At 38.9% G+C, this 19,834-nt stretch overlaps 1 protein-coding gene across 2 annotated transcripts in view; it reads left to right on the top strand.

The window, feature by feature from the left end:
- The window catches only part of LOC121303624 (astrotactin-2-like), a 728,767-nt gene that overhangs the window by 228,643 nt on the left and 480,290 nt on the right, over positions 1–19,834 (top strand). For both annotated transcript variants that reach the window (XM_041234419.1, XM_041234420.1), the window contains one exon: positions 17,653–17,757. In XM_041234419.1, coding sequence (XP_041090353.1) covers positions 17,653–17,757 — 105 coding nt within the window. The remainder of the gene's footprint in view (positions 1–17,652; positions 17,758–19,834) is intronic.

Raw genomic sequence — 19,834 nt, 5'->3', positions numbered from 1 at the left:
TCAAATCCCACCTCTACTACTGACTGCCTCAGTGTGTGACCCTGAGCAAGTCACTTAACCTCCTTGTGCTCCATCCTGCAGATGAGATGTTAAATTAATGTCCTATTGTAACGACTCTGCATATAATTAAGCCCCTGTGAAAATCCTTAAAAATCCATGAGTAAAATATTGTATTTCACAGAATGTGCACAGAATAATTTTATTAATTGTGTACAGATTATAATTATTTTTTTTAAACATCAAATGTAGAGATAAATGCACTGACATCAAAGTTATTCACGCACTTTACAATAGCTTGTGAAACTGTGTTGTAATTAACAGCCTGTGGGTAAAGTGTATCTGCAAGGATAGCTTTCAGTTCCAGTACATCAGGTGCATGTTTGCCATTTAGGTCTTGCAAAACAAATACAATGTGTAACCCATACTGATCTTGGGCATCAGTCGACTCGTCAGTGACCACTGACAAGCAACCAGACTGTTTTACCAGTTCCATAATCTCCTGCTTGTGATACTTGGCAGCGTTGCAAGTAAAGCAGTCTGCTCTGGATTCCTGCCTTTCTCTTTTGGTGAATACTTGAATCTAAATGCCTGCAAACAGCTGATTCTCAATAGTGATCTACAGTAACGTTGCAGGACGCACAGAAAGGCTTACCTCCATTGTTGTGTAAAACTCTTGCTGGATATTGCTTTACATGATCTGCTGCAAAAACATTTTTCAGGCTAAATGTTCATGTTTATTATGTTAATATTTTAATTTCCCGTCTAGATTGCATAGTCACATGACATAATCACCACACGGCACTGTGTGCATGGCAAATAGTACATGCAGACACACAGCTGAGCTGTACAGTTTCGTTAATGTGAATTTTATTTTAACTTTTTTTTATGAAATACAAATAATTATTAGATAATTAATTTGTATTTCTTAAAAATATGGTAAAAATTGCTTTATTGGGCTCATTTCACAATAACCGCGCAGCCCGTGAAATCACGATTTGCACAGGGCCTTACATATAATGCACAGTTCACAGCTTACCTCTGTAAAGCACTTTGTGATGGTGGTCCACTATAAAAGGTGTTATATAAAAATTAAGATTATTATTATTATTATTATTATTATTATTATTATTATTATTATTATTATTATTATTATTATTATTATATCAGATTATTTAATTTTGGCCCATTTCAAACCTTTTTCAGGAAATGCAAAAAAGATACAATGTCAAAAATACAAAGCTGAAAGGACTGTTTTTTTGAATAAGTAGGCATCCATTTAGATGTACTGTAGTTGGTTTTGTTGGTACGGTACTATATTTTCAACTGAAGAAGTCAGCTCTTACTCTGTTTAATAAAATCCATATAAAAAAGTGCCAGGCGAGGGTGATGGAGAATGGGATGAGGGCGATCATAGAAAAAAGATTGATGGAAACCTTGGCTGTTTAAAAAGGCATTCATTAAAAGGTTTTCATGTTGAGTGTAATATAGTCTAGCTTTAACAACTAGCTTATCACTCCCAGCAGCAATGATCCAGCAGCACTAACAAGTAACACAGCATCCCTGTTATAAAGCAAGACTGTAGCCTATCACTCCCAGCAGCAATGATCCAGCAGCACATTTGTTTGGATTGATTTTGTTTAAGCTTTTCTGTGTTAAGTCGGTTCGGTGAACTTTATGAACAAGCATAGGCTAGTTTTGAATGAGTATGTTCACATGCATTTAGTATTCCAATACTGCAGTGTGCTGAAATCGTGTATTCTATTTACATGAAAAAGAATGTGTGATTCTGTAGAACTTCGCGTTTAGGTACTTTTCTAAATTACAAACACTGATCCTTACTAGTGTCATTGGATGTTTACAATGCTGCATTAAAAACGGAGACTTCCATAAGTGTACTGCATGCTAAAAACAAATTTATATAGTGTTCAGAATAATACTGGTACATAGCCTATACAACACAACAAACCCTCATATGCAGATTATCTGTGATCATCTGCTGAAGGCATGTTTTATATCAGATTAATATTATACAAGCATTCTCCTGGCTTGTTATTTTTGACAGAATACTAATCAAAATTTTAAAAGCCATGCAAATTAAGCCAATGACTTGGAATTGGATATAGGCAGTTTCAGAAAGCAGTCATGTGCGTGTAAATGCGTTTGCGTGTGTGATCTGCTCCTTTGCCCAGATTCAAGTGAAAGCTGTCTGTGCTGGTAGATTTCATTTGTGTTTAATAGAGGAATTCATCTTTGGAAGATAGTAGCATTTTTGCTAGTTTGCACATATGCCCTTACACTATTATCTGAGTTTGTTTCCAATCAGGTGGTATGTTTGGTTTTGCTATCGGGAAGCAATTTTCTATCAGATAGTGTAATGGCAGCTATTGAGAGTGCCCGGGGTCTCGGTAAGAGAATTACAGCATGGGGCTCAGGAGGTGAAAGTAGCATTTCTTCCCAGTAAGACAGGTGATCAGAGTCAGCTGATCCTGGTCCTCATATCTCCAGGGTGCAATCCAGCAGAGAGAGAGAAATGGACAGATTCAGATTGGTTTGTAGTACTGCTAGAACTGCAAGAAGGGAAGCAGCTAGAGGAGACCAAGAGAGGAATGTTGACTGGCACAGTTAACCTATAGGTGGGGTTCAAGGGGCGGAGCTAGGCACCAACAACCTATCATCTCCTGTCATCAATTAAATCTACCTTATTTAAACATTAGTCACCTCTACCTAGCTGTCTTGTGTTTTTTTCGTTTGGCATAAACCTAAGCGATTTCAAGACCCATCAACTTTCGTATACCTCAATAATGGAATACTTACAGCAGTCGTCATCGGATTCAGAGGATTCCCGGGATTTTCTGTCATTACCAGATCATTCTCCTCCAGCTTCAATCCAGGGTCCATTCAGTCTCCGTTTTTTCTGTCCTTCTGGTATTTCAGTTATAGCTGATCAGGCTCCCGATCAGGCTCTCGTCCAGGTTTCAGTTCAAATGTTGCCTACGTTCCTGCCACTCAAACATCGAATTGGCGCCAATCCAAGCGACTTCGGCCTCTGGACGCCCCTCCGGATCGATTGTTTTGGAAGGACTGGCCCATGAATAAATTGATAAAAACCCTCCTTAAAAACGGTAATGCGATTCCAGCAGGGAGTGATAGAGAGTCTCTTTTTATTCTCTATTGCAATTCAGTCTCAGCAGAACCAGTCTTTCCTCTGAAAAAACATAATCAGCCGCGCCCAGCCATTCAGCTTCCTAAAACAGACAGCAGGCAGTCTATTCCGGATCAAATCACCCCCACAACTAGCACAGCTAACCAGCAGCCAGCCATTGAAATCCAACATTCGCAAATATTTAACAAGATAAATCATTTATGCAGCCTTTTGCCGATACTCTATCTTCGGTCAGTTCTCAACTGTTGGATCTAGATAAAAGGGTGTCTAATATGGAACAGGGAAAACAATCTACAGCACTGTCATTAATTCCAGCATCAAATACTGCAGCGCCGCCTACAGCTTCTTCCGGTCCAGCCCTAATTTCAGCCAGCGAAGCAGATCCTCCAATATACAACCTCGCTACTGCCTTTACATACGGATCCTCCTCTCCAACTACAGCTAGTCGTCACACTATATCTCCACAAATCAGACATAACATTCTCGAAGAGATGTGTTATTCTCGGTATATCCTAACCGCAGAGCTGAATTGGACTCCTACGAATACTACATCGTGGAGCTGTCTGTCAGATACGGAGGGACTATGTTTTTGAGTATCATAAAGCATTCTCTGATATTGGCAGCAGATAATCACATCATCAATTGGGCACAACCTGACCCAGATCTATTTAACAGAATTTTTGGTGGTTTAAGAGCTAACGCATGTGGGATCTGTGCTTCAACAGTTCACTCAACATCCCTCTGCCCTAAAGCTGCAATTGCATCAACTTCTAAAGCACCCGGTTTCGCCGCTAATTCATACAGATCTTCAGTACCTAAACCTATACATTCTTCAGCTCCCCTCGATCAATCCACAAGGAAAGACAAATATGGGCGCAGTATTAGATTTTCAGGAGGAAGACAAATCTGCAACAATTTCAATACTGGCTTCTGTTCGAATAGGCAATGCAATTTTATCCACATGTGCAGCAATTGCAGAGACGCTCACGCTAATACAATCTGCCCTTTAAAACGCAAGTGACTTTCCCCGATGCTCACAGTCTTTACTCCTATAAACATCCCGGCATTATCAAGTAAATTAAAGAACCTTCCCGACAGTAATTTAATCAATTACCTGATCGACAGATTAAAAAATGGCTTTTCAACCGGTCTGACTCAAATTCCTTCTTCCTCGTTCAAAAGCAAAAATCTTTATTCAGCGACTCAAGAACCACAATTAGTGCAATCTCTCATTGAAAAAGAAATTATAAAAGGATTTATAGTTGGTCCATTTTTAGCTCCTCCTTTTCCAGTATATATAATTAATCCTATCGGCATTGCCACGAGGAAAATGTCAGGAAAAAAGCGTCTCATTATTGATTTATCAGCACCACGGGGGTCAAGCACCAGCAGCATTAATTCATTAATTCCCCAAGATCAATTTTCCCTGCATTACATCACTATTGCAGACGCAATACATTCAATTAAAGTAGCAGATCGTGGTTCCTCGTTAGCAAAAGCAGATATATCAGACGCATTTAAAGTAATGCCAATCCATCCGTCTCTCCGTCACCTGTTTGGTATATGCTGGCATGGGAAGTTTTATTTTTCCACCCAATTGACTTTCGGCTGCCGCAGCAGCCCGAAGATATTTGATACCCTGTCGGAAGTACTATGCTGAATTCTTCTTAATGTCTATCATGTCCCATTCTTGCTCCACTTGCTGGACGATTTTTAGTAATTTCTCCTCTTCAGATGCACCAGCAGAAGCGATTTCCAATCTTAAAAGCTTATTTTCTGAAGTTGGTGTTCCGCTTTCAGAAGAGAAATCAATCGGTCCCCTTCATTCTTTGGAATTCCTTGGAATCATTCTAGATACAGAAAAGTTTGAAGCTAGCCTGCCTCAGTCTAAACTTAACCATATTCGTTTGCTCATTGAGGATTTTCAGATCAGTAAAACAATTAAAAAACGGGCACTGCTTTCATTGCTGGGTTATTTTAACTTTGCAATACGTATCATTCCACAGAGGAGGACGTTTATATCTCGACTGCTAGCGCTGGCATCAACAGAAAAAAAAAAATCTGGACTCCTATATAAATATCTCCTCAGAAGCTAGGAAAGACATTAAAATGTGGTCTGCACTTATTCAGCACTGGAACGGTCTCTCTATGTTTTATGATGATTTCATTTCAGCTCCACACGATATGGCTTTATTTACTGATGCCTCATCTCTGGGATTCAGAGGTCTGTTTAACAATCAATGGTTTTGCAGTACATGGCCTGAGGAAATCGAAACCATATCTCCTCATCTAAAATCCACAGCTCTGCTAGAGATATACCCAATAGTAGCAGCTGCCCAGCTATGGGGTCATCTCTGGTCTAAGAAATCAATACTATTTTACTGTGATAATTCAACTACAGTGCATATTATAAATAAAGGACGTTCCTCTTCCCCTCTTATCATGCAATTGCTACGGCGGCTAGTATGGATTTCAGTCTCTAATAATTTCCTAATACAAGCTCGCCACCTACCGGGCATTTTTAATAATGCAGCTGATGCTCTTTCTCGTTTACAAATTTCCAAATTCCACAGTTTGCTGCCCACAGCTTTGCAATATCCAGCAGCAACGCCACAGTTCAATCAGCTGATTTTCAACTAAATCCAACTATTAATAAACTTCTTAATTCAGCTCAAGATTACATGGCATCAGCACTTGCCCCATTACCAGATCCTCATACTCTACAGGTTGGGCATGTTATGTAACTTTTGTTTACAAAGCAGGATTAATCCTACTCCATTCAACCAGGACTGGATCATGGCGTTCATAGTGCATGCAAAGGACTCTCTACATCTGGCACCAGCTACAATCAGACTATATTTGTCAGGAATTCAGCATCAATTTCGCTTGATGTCCATCAATTCCCCAACTCTATTATCAATTCCAGCGGTTCGTCTCCTTTTACGAGGAATTTCCAAGTGCTCTCCGGCTCCTTCTTTTGCTCGCCTGCCTATTTCTATAGACTTTCTCAGTAACTTGATTTCAACTCTGCACCATGGCTGTTTATCTTCATTTTATGATTTAACTATGGAAGTCATATGTCTATCTGCATTTTTCGGATTTTTGAGATGTTCTGAATATACAGTACCTTCTATTGCCAGCTTTCCTACCCTCGGTATCTGCTGCAGTGACCTCAAGCTCATCCCAGATTCTCATTTCATCTTATTTCTTCGCATTTCAAAAACAGATCAACTGCGGCAAGGACAATGTATTCAGCTTTCTAAGATCAACTCTCCTCTGTGTCCCTTCACTTCCATGTTGAAGTACATTGCAGAACGCAAGGCCATTTCATCCTCTGACCCTTTGTTTATCAATTCAAGCCGGTCCATTGTATCAAGGCATTGGTTTTCAACACACTTTTCCACCGTGGTGTCCAGAGCAGGTCTTCCTTCGCAATTCTACACTCCTCATTCATTTAGAATAGGAGCAGCTACTTCAGCTGCAAAAGCCAACAATAACCAGCACTTAATTAAAAATATGGGGAGCTGGACTTCATCAGTAGTCGTATTCGTTCTTCATTATCTGAAATATCCTCCGCACATCAGTCCATTGCTAGTATGTCCGGAGTGGGGACAACCTTTCTGCCTGAGCCACCAAAGATTTCCCCCTAAGAAATAAAATTAAAAGAAAGGGTTTTTTTTTTTTTCTTTCCACTGTGCAGAGGGTCTTCACATAGTCATTAGGGTACAGTATACTAACCCCTTTGTCACGTTAAGTGTTTGTTTTCTTTCGTCTAAATGTTTTCTCTTTTCTTCTTTCTTATGCATTGGCGGTTCTCTCTTTTTTCTTCTTCATGTTGCGTCAGCGGGGAGCCGGGGGTCCATCTTTTGGGGGGTTAGTGATTCCACTTTCTCCAACCCTTTGTTAAGCTCCGCTTCATTTACCTCATAGAGGAGGGTTCTCCATGAGTCAGAGGGGACCCCCGGCCAAACCCTTCCATCTGCATGTATGTTTCTTTTGGGATTCTTCTTTCATGTGATGTGAGGGTCCCCAAGCGGTGGCATCCCTCGTGTTTGTCGGGTCTCCTCAAAGACGGTGGCCCCTCTCCTGTTTGTCGGGTCTCCTCAGCGACGGAACCCCCCTTCTATTATGTTGGGCTTTGAAGAGGCGGAACACCACGCATTATATGTTTTAACAAATACTAACTTTATGTTTTCTTTCCGGTTCGCGAGCCTCTTCGTATGTCGGGTAACCTTCGTATCAAAGACGGTGGCCCCCCTCCTGTTTGTCGGGTCGGGTGTTAACAACACTAACTCATGTTTTTCTTTCCGGTTCGCAAGCCTCTTCGTATGTCGGGTCACCTCAAAGACGGTGCCCCTCTCTGTATGTCGGGTCACCTCAAAGACGGTGGCCCCCCTCCTGTTTATCGTGTCTATCGATCAAGTCGGGTAATGACGGGCTCTTGAAGTCACCTCAAAGGTGGCCCCCCTCCTGTTTATCGTGTCTATCGATCAAGTAAATGTTGGGCCTTGAAGAGGCGGAACCCCTCTCTCCATGTGTATATGTTTACTAACTCTGTCAATAAACACTATCAGGGGCCATAGCTCCGCCCCGTGACTCAAAGAAGGGAACCCATGGCAGTCCTGCTTCACCAGAAACATGCATGCAAGCCTGGAGATCTATCTGTCTATCTACGTAGGCACTGTACGTAAGAGGTGGCTCTCACTGCTATGTCACTTTCATTTTAATAAAACATGTAAACATTAATAATTCTCAGGTTTAGATATGAGTTATGTGATAAGTAATTGATTAAATAGAAGTAGTTTTTAGATATATATATATATATATATAGATATATAATATATATATATATATTATATATATATATATATATAATATATAACACCACAACGCAATATTATCAATAAATGGCATTAGTTTAGCCCTCAAAGCTGCAGTGTTGGAAGTTCCATTGAGTGCATTGCACTAGATTAAGGTGAGCCAGCATTGTCACAATGACTCGTGCTGTACTCTGCACCACCTCTTGCACATCTATGATTGCATCTATGACCATTTTCAAAATGCATTGAAATGAGATGTAACCTGTGGTAGGCAGGCAGCCCCAGTGAGACTAGTTTCACGCTGTAGGGAATTGCCATGCTGCACTCCAGAGCTGATGTGGGACTCATCATCTCATTTTGAAAGTACATTGAAATGAGATGTAACCTGTCGTAGGCAGGCAACCCCAGTGAGACTAGTTTCATGCTGTAGGGAATTGCTATGCTACACTCCAGAGCTGCTGTGGCATTCATCATCTCAGGTTGTTCAGAATGCTCTGCCTTTGTGTCAGGGTGTCTGGTTCATACTGAAGCACACTATTTGGCAGACATCGTGTCTGGGTGTTCACGTTGATCTTTGACTGACCTGTCAGTTTGAAGGCATGTTGAGAAGCCCTGTTTGTGGAAGTTATAATACTTCTCATGCACGCTGCTGTCTGAGGCAGGAAACAGCAACACGGTGGAGAGATTTCTCATAGTTAGACAGCAGTGTGATGTTCCGATGGGTGGTGTGATGAGCACAGAATCCTCTTTGGCAGCAATGTCCTCCGGGATTAACAAGTAAGGACTGAAAACACAGAATGAAAATACTCTAAACCACAACTCCATATGAAGACAAACTGGTAACACTTTCCATTGTGTATATTTTTGCATAACATAACCCTGACTCTAACTGTTGTAACAAACCCAATCCTCAAGCAACATCCAATAACTAGTATTTTGTGATGGTAATACAAATAAAACTAACCTGAACAATATAACTCTCCAAAGCAGTAGGACTGCATGACAGAACCAAGAAAATTTGCTGGGTAAGTCAGGATTGTTTACAACAAATAGAAAACAGGAAGAGAATTAAACCAGCAACACCAGAATTCAAATAGCAGATGTTATTGAATATGCATGGAATATTGTACATGTAGACAGATGTATCAAACATTTAGTGTACATGAGTTTTAATCAGACAGCATTTGAACCATGCAACATGTTTGCCAGAACACACAGTAATACCAGTCATAGGACAGATCAAAGCTTTTTGTAATGTACAGCCTAACATAGCCAATGTTGATTAAAGTTTTTACCACTCATAAAGTCCATCAGGTAGTCCTTATAGAAAACAAAACGAAAATGAGACTTCTGTGCTGGGTGCTCATTAATCCCCAATAAATAAACAAAAATGATAATAATCCAAAACAGTCAGAACAGCCCAGATAATCCAGCAGCAAAAAATAAGATTCCTCCCCATCAGGAGATCTCACCCAGTTCTTCCTTGGTCCTGTAGAGCTTGGAGTTTCCAACCAGGTAAAGAAACAAAAGGTGATGATTTGGATAATACATAGATTAGTCACTGTTGTTGTTCTTAGGATCCAAATAAACAACTTTTATGATGTGGATCATTTCAATTTTTAATTCAATTTTTAAACTGGAAAATGGCAGATTAGAGAAAATACACTGTTTCTAACAACCAAAAGTGTATTGCTTCCTGATTTCTCCTTTACAGACCAGCAACCTCCTTCTTCAAACACTCTGCATCCACAAAAAAGAATCACCCCAGCAAAAAAAAATCACCCCAGCAAAAAAAGAATCACCCTCCTCACCAGGAAGTAATAGTCTTATTTAAAGAGCCACCAATTACGATACTCAGACTTAATAAATCAAACCCAATAAGACCTTTGCCAAGGCAATTAGCAAAACACCTGAACCTAATTAGAATTTCCATGTGGAAATTAAGGAAAAGATCATTCAGTTAAAACAAGAGAGAAAGTCCAGTGCAGAGATAAACCCCTTACCAAAATTTAACAGTAAATTGAAATAGCTTCACCTAATTTTACCTTATGGGATCTGAAAGGCCCACTTTAAAAATGAGAACAAAATTACTTATTTAGCAATTGAACAGAGAGTTAAATTAACCTGGCCAGGTATTCTGATATTCAATTAAGAGCAGCATGCAGCAAATTACTTATGCTGCATTCATGTAGCTACTGCTACACTGTAAACCTAGCCCTAACCCCACTAACCCTAACTCTAAACCTAACCCTTTTCCCTAGTACTATAGTATATTGTAGCAGTGCTATAGTATATTGTAGTAGTATATATATATATATATATATATATATATATATATATATATATATATATATATATATATAGTATATATATATAATGTAGTAGTACTATAGTATATTGTAGTAGTACTATAGTATATTGCAGTAGTACTATAGTATATTGCAGTAGTACTATAGTATATTGTAATATGAGTTAGTATATTGCAGTAGTACTATAGTGTATTGTAGTAGTACTATAGTATATAATAGTAGTACTATAGTGTATTGTAATATGAGTATAGTATATTGTAGTAGTATTATAGTATATTGCAGTAGTACTATATTGTATTGTAGTAGTACTATAGTGTATTATAGTAGTACTATAGTATATTGCAGTAGTACTATAGTATATTGTAGTAGTACTATAGTGTATTGTAGTAGTACTATAGTGTATTGTAGTAGTACTATAGTATATTGTAGCATTACTATAGTATACTGTAGTAGTACTAAAGCAATTTTTAACAGGGTACATATGTTGTGCAAAAAGATTTGCGTGTTAAGTGCATTGTAACTATGCATAATAACATTGTAATTATGTGTTAAGTACACATGTATTTATTATGTAACTATGTAAATACACACTAATTAGAGAGACTTGATGTAAAGTGTTATCTACAGCCTTACTATTTAGTCCACAGTAGCTGTTCCTTTCTCCCTTTTAACCCCTTTTATTCTGTAATTTGCACTGATGGTGGAACTCACCCAGTTTGTAAATCTCTGGCTGCAGAAAAAAAGGCAGAACATGAGGGCTGTGAATAAATGACACTGTTAGGGAAATATTGGAGGCTTGTAGATACAATGCAGGTGATCTCTGACTGTTGATGGTTGTAGAATTTGTTGTAGCCTGCAGATGGAACCACATGCAGCTCTGGTCTGATACTAGTATGGGATGAGATTCAGTTTTACATGGCTTCATGGTGCAGATGGAATTTCCATTGTACATTTTTCATCATTACTGATATGTGTTGAAAATAAGGATTATTACTGAAAATGAAAACATGTGCATTCTTCTCAATAATTGCTTTTTGGTTAAGCATGCAGCTTAATCAAAGGAGACGCTATATGGTTTCCAGGGATCAATACTACCGAGCATTATCATGATTTAAAAAAACGAAGAGTCTCTGCAAACACCTCTCTGTGCGGTGCAGTAATGAATCCCACTGTGTGTCGATACATGTCTGTATCATTTAGGATTGTAATAGAGATAATGATGATGCTTGCGCTCTTTCAATCGTACGCTCAGCAGTAAACATGTGATGACAGCAACTCTTTACACAAGCAGAGTCACCGTTTGGTCTTAATTGCTCAAACACAAAAAGCTGTTCTTCCAGACTTGTCTGTTACATCTGTGGAAAAGAATGTTGTTTCACTGCTGCACGTGTAATGGGTTCAAATATAGGACTGTCTGCTAAAGAAAAAATACTTATTATCCCTGCCTAAACAGGAACATGATTTCAGCATCCAATCAGTTGGGTTTGGAGGCTAGGTAAGAAACGACTGGAAGCTCATGGAGGAGTTGCCGAATGAACTGCAAGTTTACTGAGGAAGCAGTGGTTGGTGCATTCGGGGTGTACAGGAAGGTTTGGTGAAATTGAAGAACAGCAAGCAATGAGACGACCAGGGGCTGGTAGTGTGTAAACACTTAATGGAAACCGAAAGAAGAAAAGAAAGAAAACTTTCTATATTACCCATGCGACCAGAACTGTTAGTTTGTTAAGGAGTTGAGTTGCTGTTTTCAAAAATCTAAACCAGCTAGAGATTAGTGTTTTGTTTAATGAAAGAGAAGGGTCTCAAACTAAAACCCTGCAGGTTTACCTCCTCCGGGCGGAAGTGCAGTTCCTCAGGCATATAGTGTCCACAGAAGGTGTCTGGGTGGTAGTGGAAAATACCAGAGTACTGCGAGACTGCTTAGATCCCAAAATCTCATCAAGCAGCCTTGAAGGATCCCAGGGTGTCAGCTTCAATAACATTACTGGGGAGTTGAAGACCCTCAGAAAGTTTACAAACGAGAGGAGGCCATTCGGCCCATCTTGCTCGTTTGGTTGTTAGTAGTCCCTTTATTGATCCCAGAAATCTCATCAAGCAGTCTTCTTGAAGGATCCCAGGGTGTCAGCTCTCATAACAACTTTTAAGCCCGGAATAATTCTGGTCGCTCTTCTTTGCACTCTTTCTAGAGCAGCAATATCTTTTTTATAGCGAGGTGACCAGAACTGAACACAATATTCAAGATGAGGTCTTACTAGTGCATTGTACAGTTTTAACATTACTTCCCTTGATTTAAATTCAACACTTTTCACAATGTATCCGAGCATCTTGTTAGCCTTTTTTTATAGCTTCCCCACATTGTCTAGATGAAGACATTTCTGAGTCAACAAAAACTCCTAGGTCTTTTTCATAGATTCCTTCTCCAATTTCAATATCTCCCATATGATATTTATAATGTACATTTTTATTTCCTGCGTGCAGTACCTTACACTTTTCTCTATTAAATGTCATTTGCCATGTGTCTGCCCAGTTCTGAATCTTGTCTAGATCATTTTGAATGACCTTTGCTGCTGCAACAGTGTTTGCCACTCCTCCTACTTTTGTGTCGTCTGCAAATTTAACAAGTTTGCTTACTATACCAGAATCTAAATCATTAATGTAGATTAGGAATAGCAGAGGACCTAATACTGATCCCTGTGGTACACCACTGGTTACCACACTCCATTCTGAGGTTTTTCCTCTAATCAGTACTTTCTGTTTTCTACATGTTAACCACTCCCTAATCCATGTACATGTGTTTCCTTGAATCCCAACTGCGTTCAGTTTGAGAATTAATCTTTTGTGCGGGACTTTGTCAAAAGCTTTCTGGAAATCTAAATAAACCATGTCATATGCTTTGCAATTATCCATTATGGATGTTGCATCCTCAAAAAAATCAAGCAAGTTAGTTAGGCACGATCTCCCTTTCCTAAAACCATGTTGACTGTCTCCCAGTACCCTGTTACCATATAGGTAATTTTCCATTTTGGATCTTATTATAGTTTCCATAAGTTTGCATATAATAGAAGTCAGGCTTACTGGTCTGTAGTTACCTGGTTCAGTTTTGTTTCCCTTTTTGTGGATCGGTATTACGTTTGCAATTTTCCAGTCTGTCGGTACCACCCCTGTGTCAAGAGACTGCTGCATGATCTTGGTTAGCGGTTTGTAAATTACTTCTTTCATTTCTTTGAGTACTACTGGGAGGATCTCATCCGGCCCAGGGGATTTGTTTATTTTAAGAGCTCCTAGTCCCTTTAACACTTCTGTCTCAGTTATGCTAAAGTTATTTAAAACTGGACAGGAACTGGATGACATGTGGGGCATGTTGTCAGTATCTTCCTTTGTAAAAACTTGTGAAAAGTAATCATTTAACATATTTGCTATTTTTTTTTCTTCATCTACGATTTTGCCATTTGTATCTCTTAAACATTTAATCTCCTCTTTGAATGTTCTCTTGCTGTTGTAATATTTGAAAAACATTTTGGAATTGGCTTTAGCTCCCTTAGCAATGTTTATTTCTATTTCTCTCTTGGCCTTTCTAACTTCCTTTTTGACTTGCGTTTGCAGTCCCAGCGATGTACACAGGGTGTTAGAGCTCATGAGCTGCAACATGTTTTCACAAACTGCATTGCCTTTGCACAAGCTTGAGGGAACACCGCATAAGAGAATGAACACTTCCTCTTTCATTTGTGATGATGATGATGTCAGAAGGCCTTCGATGACCTCATGGGGCAGTGTCACATGTACACTTGTCTTACCCTCAGTGGGTTAGGGGCTCCGTTTAACATGGCCACTGCTTCCAGCCTTGCGCCGTTTAACACGGTCACTGCTGCCAGCCTCAGTGGGTTAGGGGCTCCGCTTAACATGGCCACTGCTGCCAGCCTTAGTGGGCTAGGGGGCTTCTCAGGTCAGCAGCAGAATGAAGGCCTAGAAAGGGTGATTCAAACTATTTTTGGGGATTTTCTTTTTTTCTAAATTCAACTGAACTGAAGAGTTTTTTTTTTAATGCTGCTGATTTATTGCTTGTCAAACTATTGCAATACTACATTGTGTTTGGAAATGTGTTGAGAGTGAAAATAGTTGTGTTTGTAATGTTTAAATTCAAGGGCTCCAGTGAACTAACAGAAAGGAAATATATCTGACAAACACTCATCTTCTCTATTATCACTGATGTGAGTGGCTGTAACTAGGTCACGTGATATACCCCGCCTCATGTTACATAATGCTGAACATTTTAATGAGAAATGTTGAACAAGTTGGGCTGATAAAATGTAAGGTGCAGTCCATGTAGAATAATAGATGAGCTGCAGTGAGCTGCAAGGAAAGGATCCCGTTGAGGATTAGTGCTTGTGTTTGTGTTTTGACAAAATGTTAACTCGTTTCATTAAATACATTTTGAACTATGACCTAGTGGAAAAACAAGCCCGATCTGTGAACAGAATCATAAGCTGGATATGTAGAATATCCAAGCTCAGATTGCTTCTACGCCAAGACGATGTGCCAGCTCCCTGATCAAGGTTAATGAAGCCCAATGTTAACAGTCAGGGAGCGTGTTCAGAGATCAATTCATCTTGTTATTTACTCAGCCGTATTTACACAGCATCCAACTCTTGAGTTGTTTAGAGTCAGTGTTTTGATTAATTGCATCGTGGCAGAGCACATTGTAAATCCTTGTAAATAGCATTTGGATTTGTACTGGGACAGGGTTTGGGGTTACATCCAGCAGGCCAGCCATGTGAGAATGTGACTAGACTGTACTAATGCTGACCTGAAGGGACCTGAAAAGCCATGTGAGAATGTGACTAGACTGTGCTAATGCTGACCTGAGGGGACCTGAAAAGCCATGTGAGAATGTGACTAGACTGTGCTAATGCTGACCTGAGGGAACCTGAAAAGCCACGTGACAATGTGACTAGACTGTTCTAATGCTGACCTGAGGGGACCTGAAAAGCCGTGTGAGAATGTGACTAGACTGTACTAATGCTGACCTGAGGGGACCTGAAAAGCCATGTGACAATGTGGCCAGGTTAAATTGGGTAATTGATGGCCAATTTAAACTGGCCACCTGCATTTAAGGGAAAAGGATAGTTTCCTTGTCAGTTCAATCTAGGATTACCGTATTTCCTGCCCTCGTCCTTCACACCTGTTTTAATGGTATTTATTTATTTTCATTTATTTATTTACTGTCGGCTTCTTTGACCTTTTCACTGCCACCGCAGAGGCCCTTTCATTTTGTAGTGCCTAGTGCCTGCCACTGTGGGCTCTTTTTAAAATGCATGCTCACATGGGTCTCATTGTTGTTTGAAATTTTAATCTCTTCAGACAGTGACTGATTTAAAATACCAATTTAGAAGGAATACAACACAGCAGCTGATGTTACTTTCAGTGATCTGTGTCAGAAAACAATGATGTCAGAGTATAATACTTAAAAAACTCTCTGGAAATCATCTTTCTTCAAATTAAAATGTTGTATAGTTTTTTGTAAATAATTAGAATTTGACTTTAATTGATGAAACTGAAGATGCAGACACAACTCAAGAACTGTGGCAGCATTCTGATATCTTCCATATCCCATGTACAGTTTCCATTGTTATACAGCAACAGCAGTGGAAAGATTAACTGAAGATCTTTAAACGTGGGTTAGAGCTTTGTGAATAGGGCCCATCTATCACAAGGCAGCTGCGGTGTATTATATTCATATAAATGTTTCATCTATCTGTTGTGGTGCTTCATATAGGCGAAGGCCACCCCTGCATATGGACAAGGGTTTATTTTTAAAAGTGACTTCAGGATTAGATACGTGGTTCAACATTATGAGATGTGAAAACAATATTAAAAGATAATATTGTTAAAAATAATATTGTTGAAAAAATGACTTTAAATGTTGTTAAATTGCGGACCTAACATAAAATTTGCCAGCAGACCTGATGCGTATTGGAGACCGGCATTTACATTAGATCACATGCTTCTTGCGGTCATTGAGAAGCCGCTAACACACAGCCTTGTAGCAACCTTGTAACTCAATTTAAACATTCCAGCAACTTTGTTAAAAGGTTGTGTGTCAGTGGGAACTAAGTAACAGTTTTGTTTTATAACAAAATTACATCAAGTATAAAACAAAATTATTATTATGTTTTTTTTATATGCACTGGTTAACAAGGATATGCTATGCAAAATGTTGGAAAATGAAGCAGAAGTATGAATTTGTATTTAAAAATGAATTAGCTCTACCATTGATAATAATAATAATAATAATAATAATAATAATAATAATAATAATAATAATAATAATAATAATACAAAGTTCTAAAATGTTTTTTTAAAAATGAACAATAAAAGCAATAAGTATCATTCTCAAAAATGTATTGTTTAATCTTAGACTTGTTATTACAACAAAACATGTTAAAATACTCCAAGAGGGTTGTATCTGGCCTACTTTCAGCATGCTTAAACGTTTAATAACGTCATAACTGCATTAAACAAACATGCATTACATGTAGGCCTACCATATTTTACGTTGTACATTATTATTATTTATTAATCCTGAGGGTCACTCCAGGCAGGGCTGAGCTGTGTACTGTACTAATGCAGTGTTTGCTGCTCTCTCCAGGCAGGACTGAACAGTGTACTGTACTAACGCAGTGTTTGCTGCTCTCTCCAGGCAGGGCTGAACTGTGTATTGTACTAATGCAGAGTTTGCTTCTCTCTCCAGGCTGGACTGAGCTGTGTACTGTACTAATGAAGTGTTTGCTGCTCTCTCCAGGCTGGGCTGAGCTGTGTACTGTACTAATGCAGTGTTTGCTGCTCTCTCCAGGCTGGGCTGAGCTGTGTACTGTACTAATGCAGTGTTTGCTGCTCTCTCCAGGCTGGGCTGAGCTGTGTACTGTACTAATGCAGTGTTTGCTGCTCTCTCCAGGCAGGGCTGAACTGTGTATTGTACTAATGCAGTGTTGTTTGCCGCTCTCTCCAGGCAGGACTGAACAGTGTACTGTACTAACGCAGTGTTTGCTGCTCTCTCCAAGCTGGGCTGAGCAGTGGACTGTACTAATGCAGTGTTTGCTGCTCTCTCCAGGCAGGGCTGAACTGTGTATTGTACTAATGCAGTGTTTGCTGCTCTCTCCAGGCAGGGCTGAACTGTGTATTGTACTAATGCAGTGTTTGCTGCTCTCTCCAGGCAGGACTGAACTGTATACTTTACTAATGCAGTGTTTGCTGCTCTCTCCAGGCAGGGCTGAACTGTGTATTGTACTAATGCAGTGTTTGCTGCTCTCTCCAGGCAAGACTGAACTGTGTATTGTACTAATGCAGTGTTTGCTGCTCTCTCCAGGCAGGGCTGTGTTCAGCAAGATGGGAGGCTCGGGGTCGGAGGCAGACGACGAGACCCCACTCAAGTTCTACACAGAGCAGCACAGGGGCCGGAGGAGGAGCAAAGGTAACTTACTGCTAGAAGGAAGAAATCAGGAACACAGTCAATTTTGTGCGGGTTGGTGAGGTCTAAATACCTTCCAGTAAAATTGCAAAACCTAGAGTAAAGGTCAAGAGGGTATATTAGGTCGGCCAGGGTGTCCTCGGCTCACCACGCACCAGCGACCCCTGTGGTCTGGGCAGGCACCTGTGAGCTGCATTGCCCTCCAACGCTGTAGCTCTGAGATGGCTACGCACATTGACAGCACCCGATGACAGCACACGTTTCAGAGGACAATGTGTGTTTGTCTTTGCCTGCTCCTGAGTCAGCGAAGGAGTGGTAGCAGTCAGCTGAGCCTAAAAATAATTGGATATGCCAAATTGAGAGAAAATAATAAAATAATTGGATATGCCAAATTGAGAGAAAATAATAAAATAATTGGTGATTTCTAAAAAAAAAAAAAAAAAAGAATCTTTAATGTATTTTAAATGAATGTAAAATCAGTTAGATAAATGTGAATATTAGCTGTATTAATAAATGCATTTTTTCACGAATGCTGCTTTTACACACACACACACATCATTGAAATAACCTGTTTCAATAATAATAATAATAATAATAATAATAATAATATAATAATAATAAATAATAATAATAATAATAATAACCACTTGTACAGCTAACCTGTAAAAGAAAAATAGTATGCACACAATGTGTAAAAGTAACTAAATAAATGTAATCCATTTCAATATGAGTGAAGTTGATACCAGTAATTCCTTAATAGACTAGAGGTCTGGGGCAAGGCGTGTTAGTTTAGAAATAGGTTACCAAATATTTACTGCCATATATAAAGAAAAGAAATATATATTAACTTGATATTATGCAATTTTTTTGTAAAGATTCCCCTTAAAGCTTAACCTGAAACATTTAGTAAATTAAGTAAGTTTGCATTGATAGTGATTAGTGCCCTGTGACAGGTCATTTAAGTTTTTATATCGGTCATGTCTATGCATTAACCGGAGATTTTTCAGTTTACTAGGCGATGTATAAAATAAGGGCTTGAAGTTTTCAGATATTATTTTTGATCACATGACGTCCCTTTAAACTAATTTTGAGCAAATTCTGTTTTGTAAAAACAAAAAAAACTGTTAACTATAAAACAATGCCACTTGTGTTTACTCTCATGTCTTGACTGAGCCTGATTCTGTTTTGCCTTTTGTTATTTCAAACTGAGGTGACAATTTACATGAATTGTTCATTGCTGATCCTAATTTCCTTTTATTCTTGCCGAGTTTTGTTCAACAGAGCTGTCTTTAGCATAAGTAATCAGTATGGAGTGCACACGATAGCAAGTCCATCCATTTAAAATATCCTTGATTTGTAGCAAAAGAAAAAAAAAATATCTTAAACCCAGTTTGTAATGAATAATGTTCTCTTTGTTAGGATGCAGAGACATGTTAATAACTACAAATTAACGTTTAAAGGGAGGTAGAGATTCGGAAAAAATAAAACCCAAAAGTTCAAACCCTAAAAAGAGATGCGGTAAATCTATACATTTTCCAGCTCATGGGTCAATTTATAAAATAACCAAGGAGTGTTAGTTAATGGGTAGAGCTAAAAAAAAAAAAAAAAAAAAAAAAAAAAACCACCTTGATAATACATTTAACAAAAATAAAAACCTAACCACAGCTGTGCCTATGAAAAGTACAAAACCCCCTATTCACAGCTGCTCCTATGAAAAACACAAAACCCATTAAAATGTATTGTTTGTGTGTAAAAACATGCAGTTTTATTATTACTCTTTACAGCCTGGACTGGGTTAAAATGACCCAACCTGATAAAATCGTGACAATGCGTGGTCAACAGCAAGCGATTATTGACAAAGTGGCTGTTGACCACGCATATGAGAAACCCCCTGCAGAATGTGGTCGAGGGATAAACTAGGTTATTAATAGTCAGTTAATCCCTCTGTCCCAATATAAAAACCACAGCTTTGGCTAAGCGTAGAGTGTGTTTAGAGATGGAATGAGACGTGAGTCGTGAAAACTAAAACTAAAAGTAAAGCTTAAATAACAATTGCTACACATGCTAGTTCGGGCTAGCA

The sequence above is a fragment of the Polyodon spathula genome, chromosome 34 (genome assembly GCF_017654505.1).
Source record: "Polyodon spathula isolate WHYD16114869_AA chromosome 34, ASM1765450v1, whole genome shotgun sequence".
NCBI lineage: Eukaryota > Metazoa > Chordata > Actinopteri > Acipenseriformes > Polyodontidae > Polyodon > Polyodon spathula.
The sequence above is the reverse complement of the archived record's forward strand: the minus strand, read 5'-3'. Positions and strand labels throughout refer to the sequence as shown.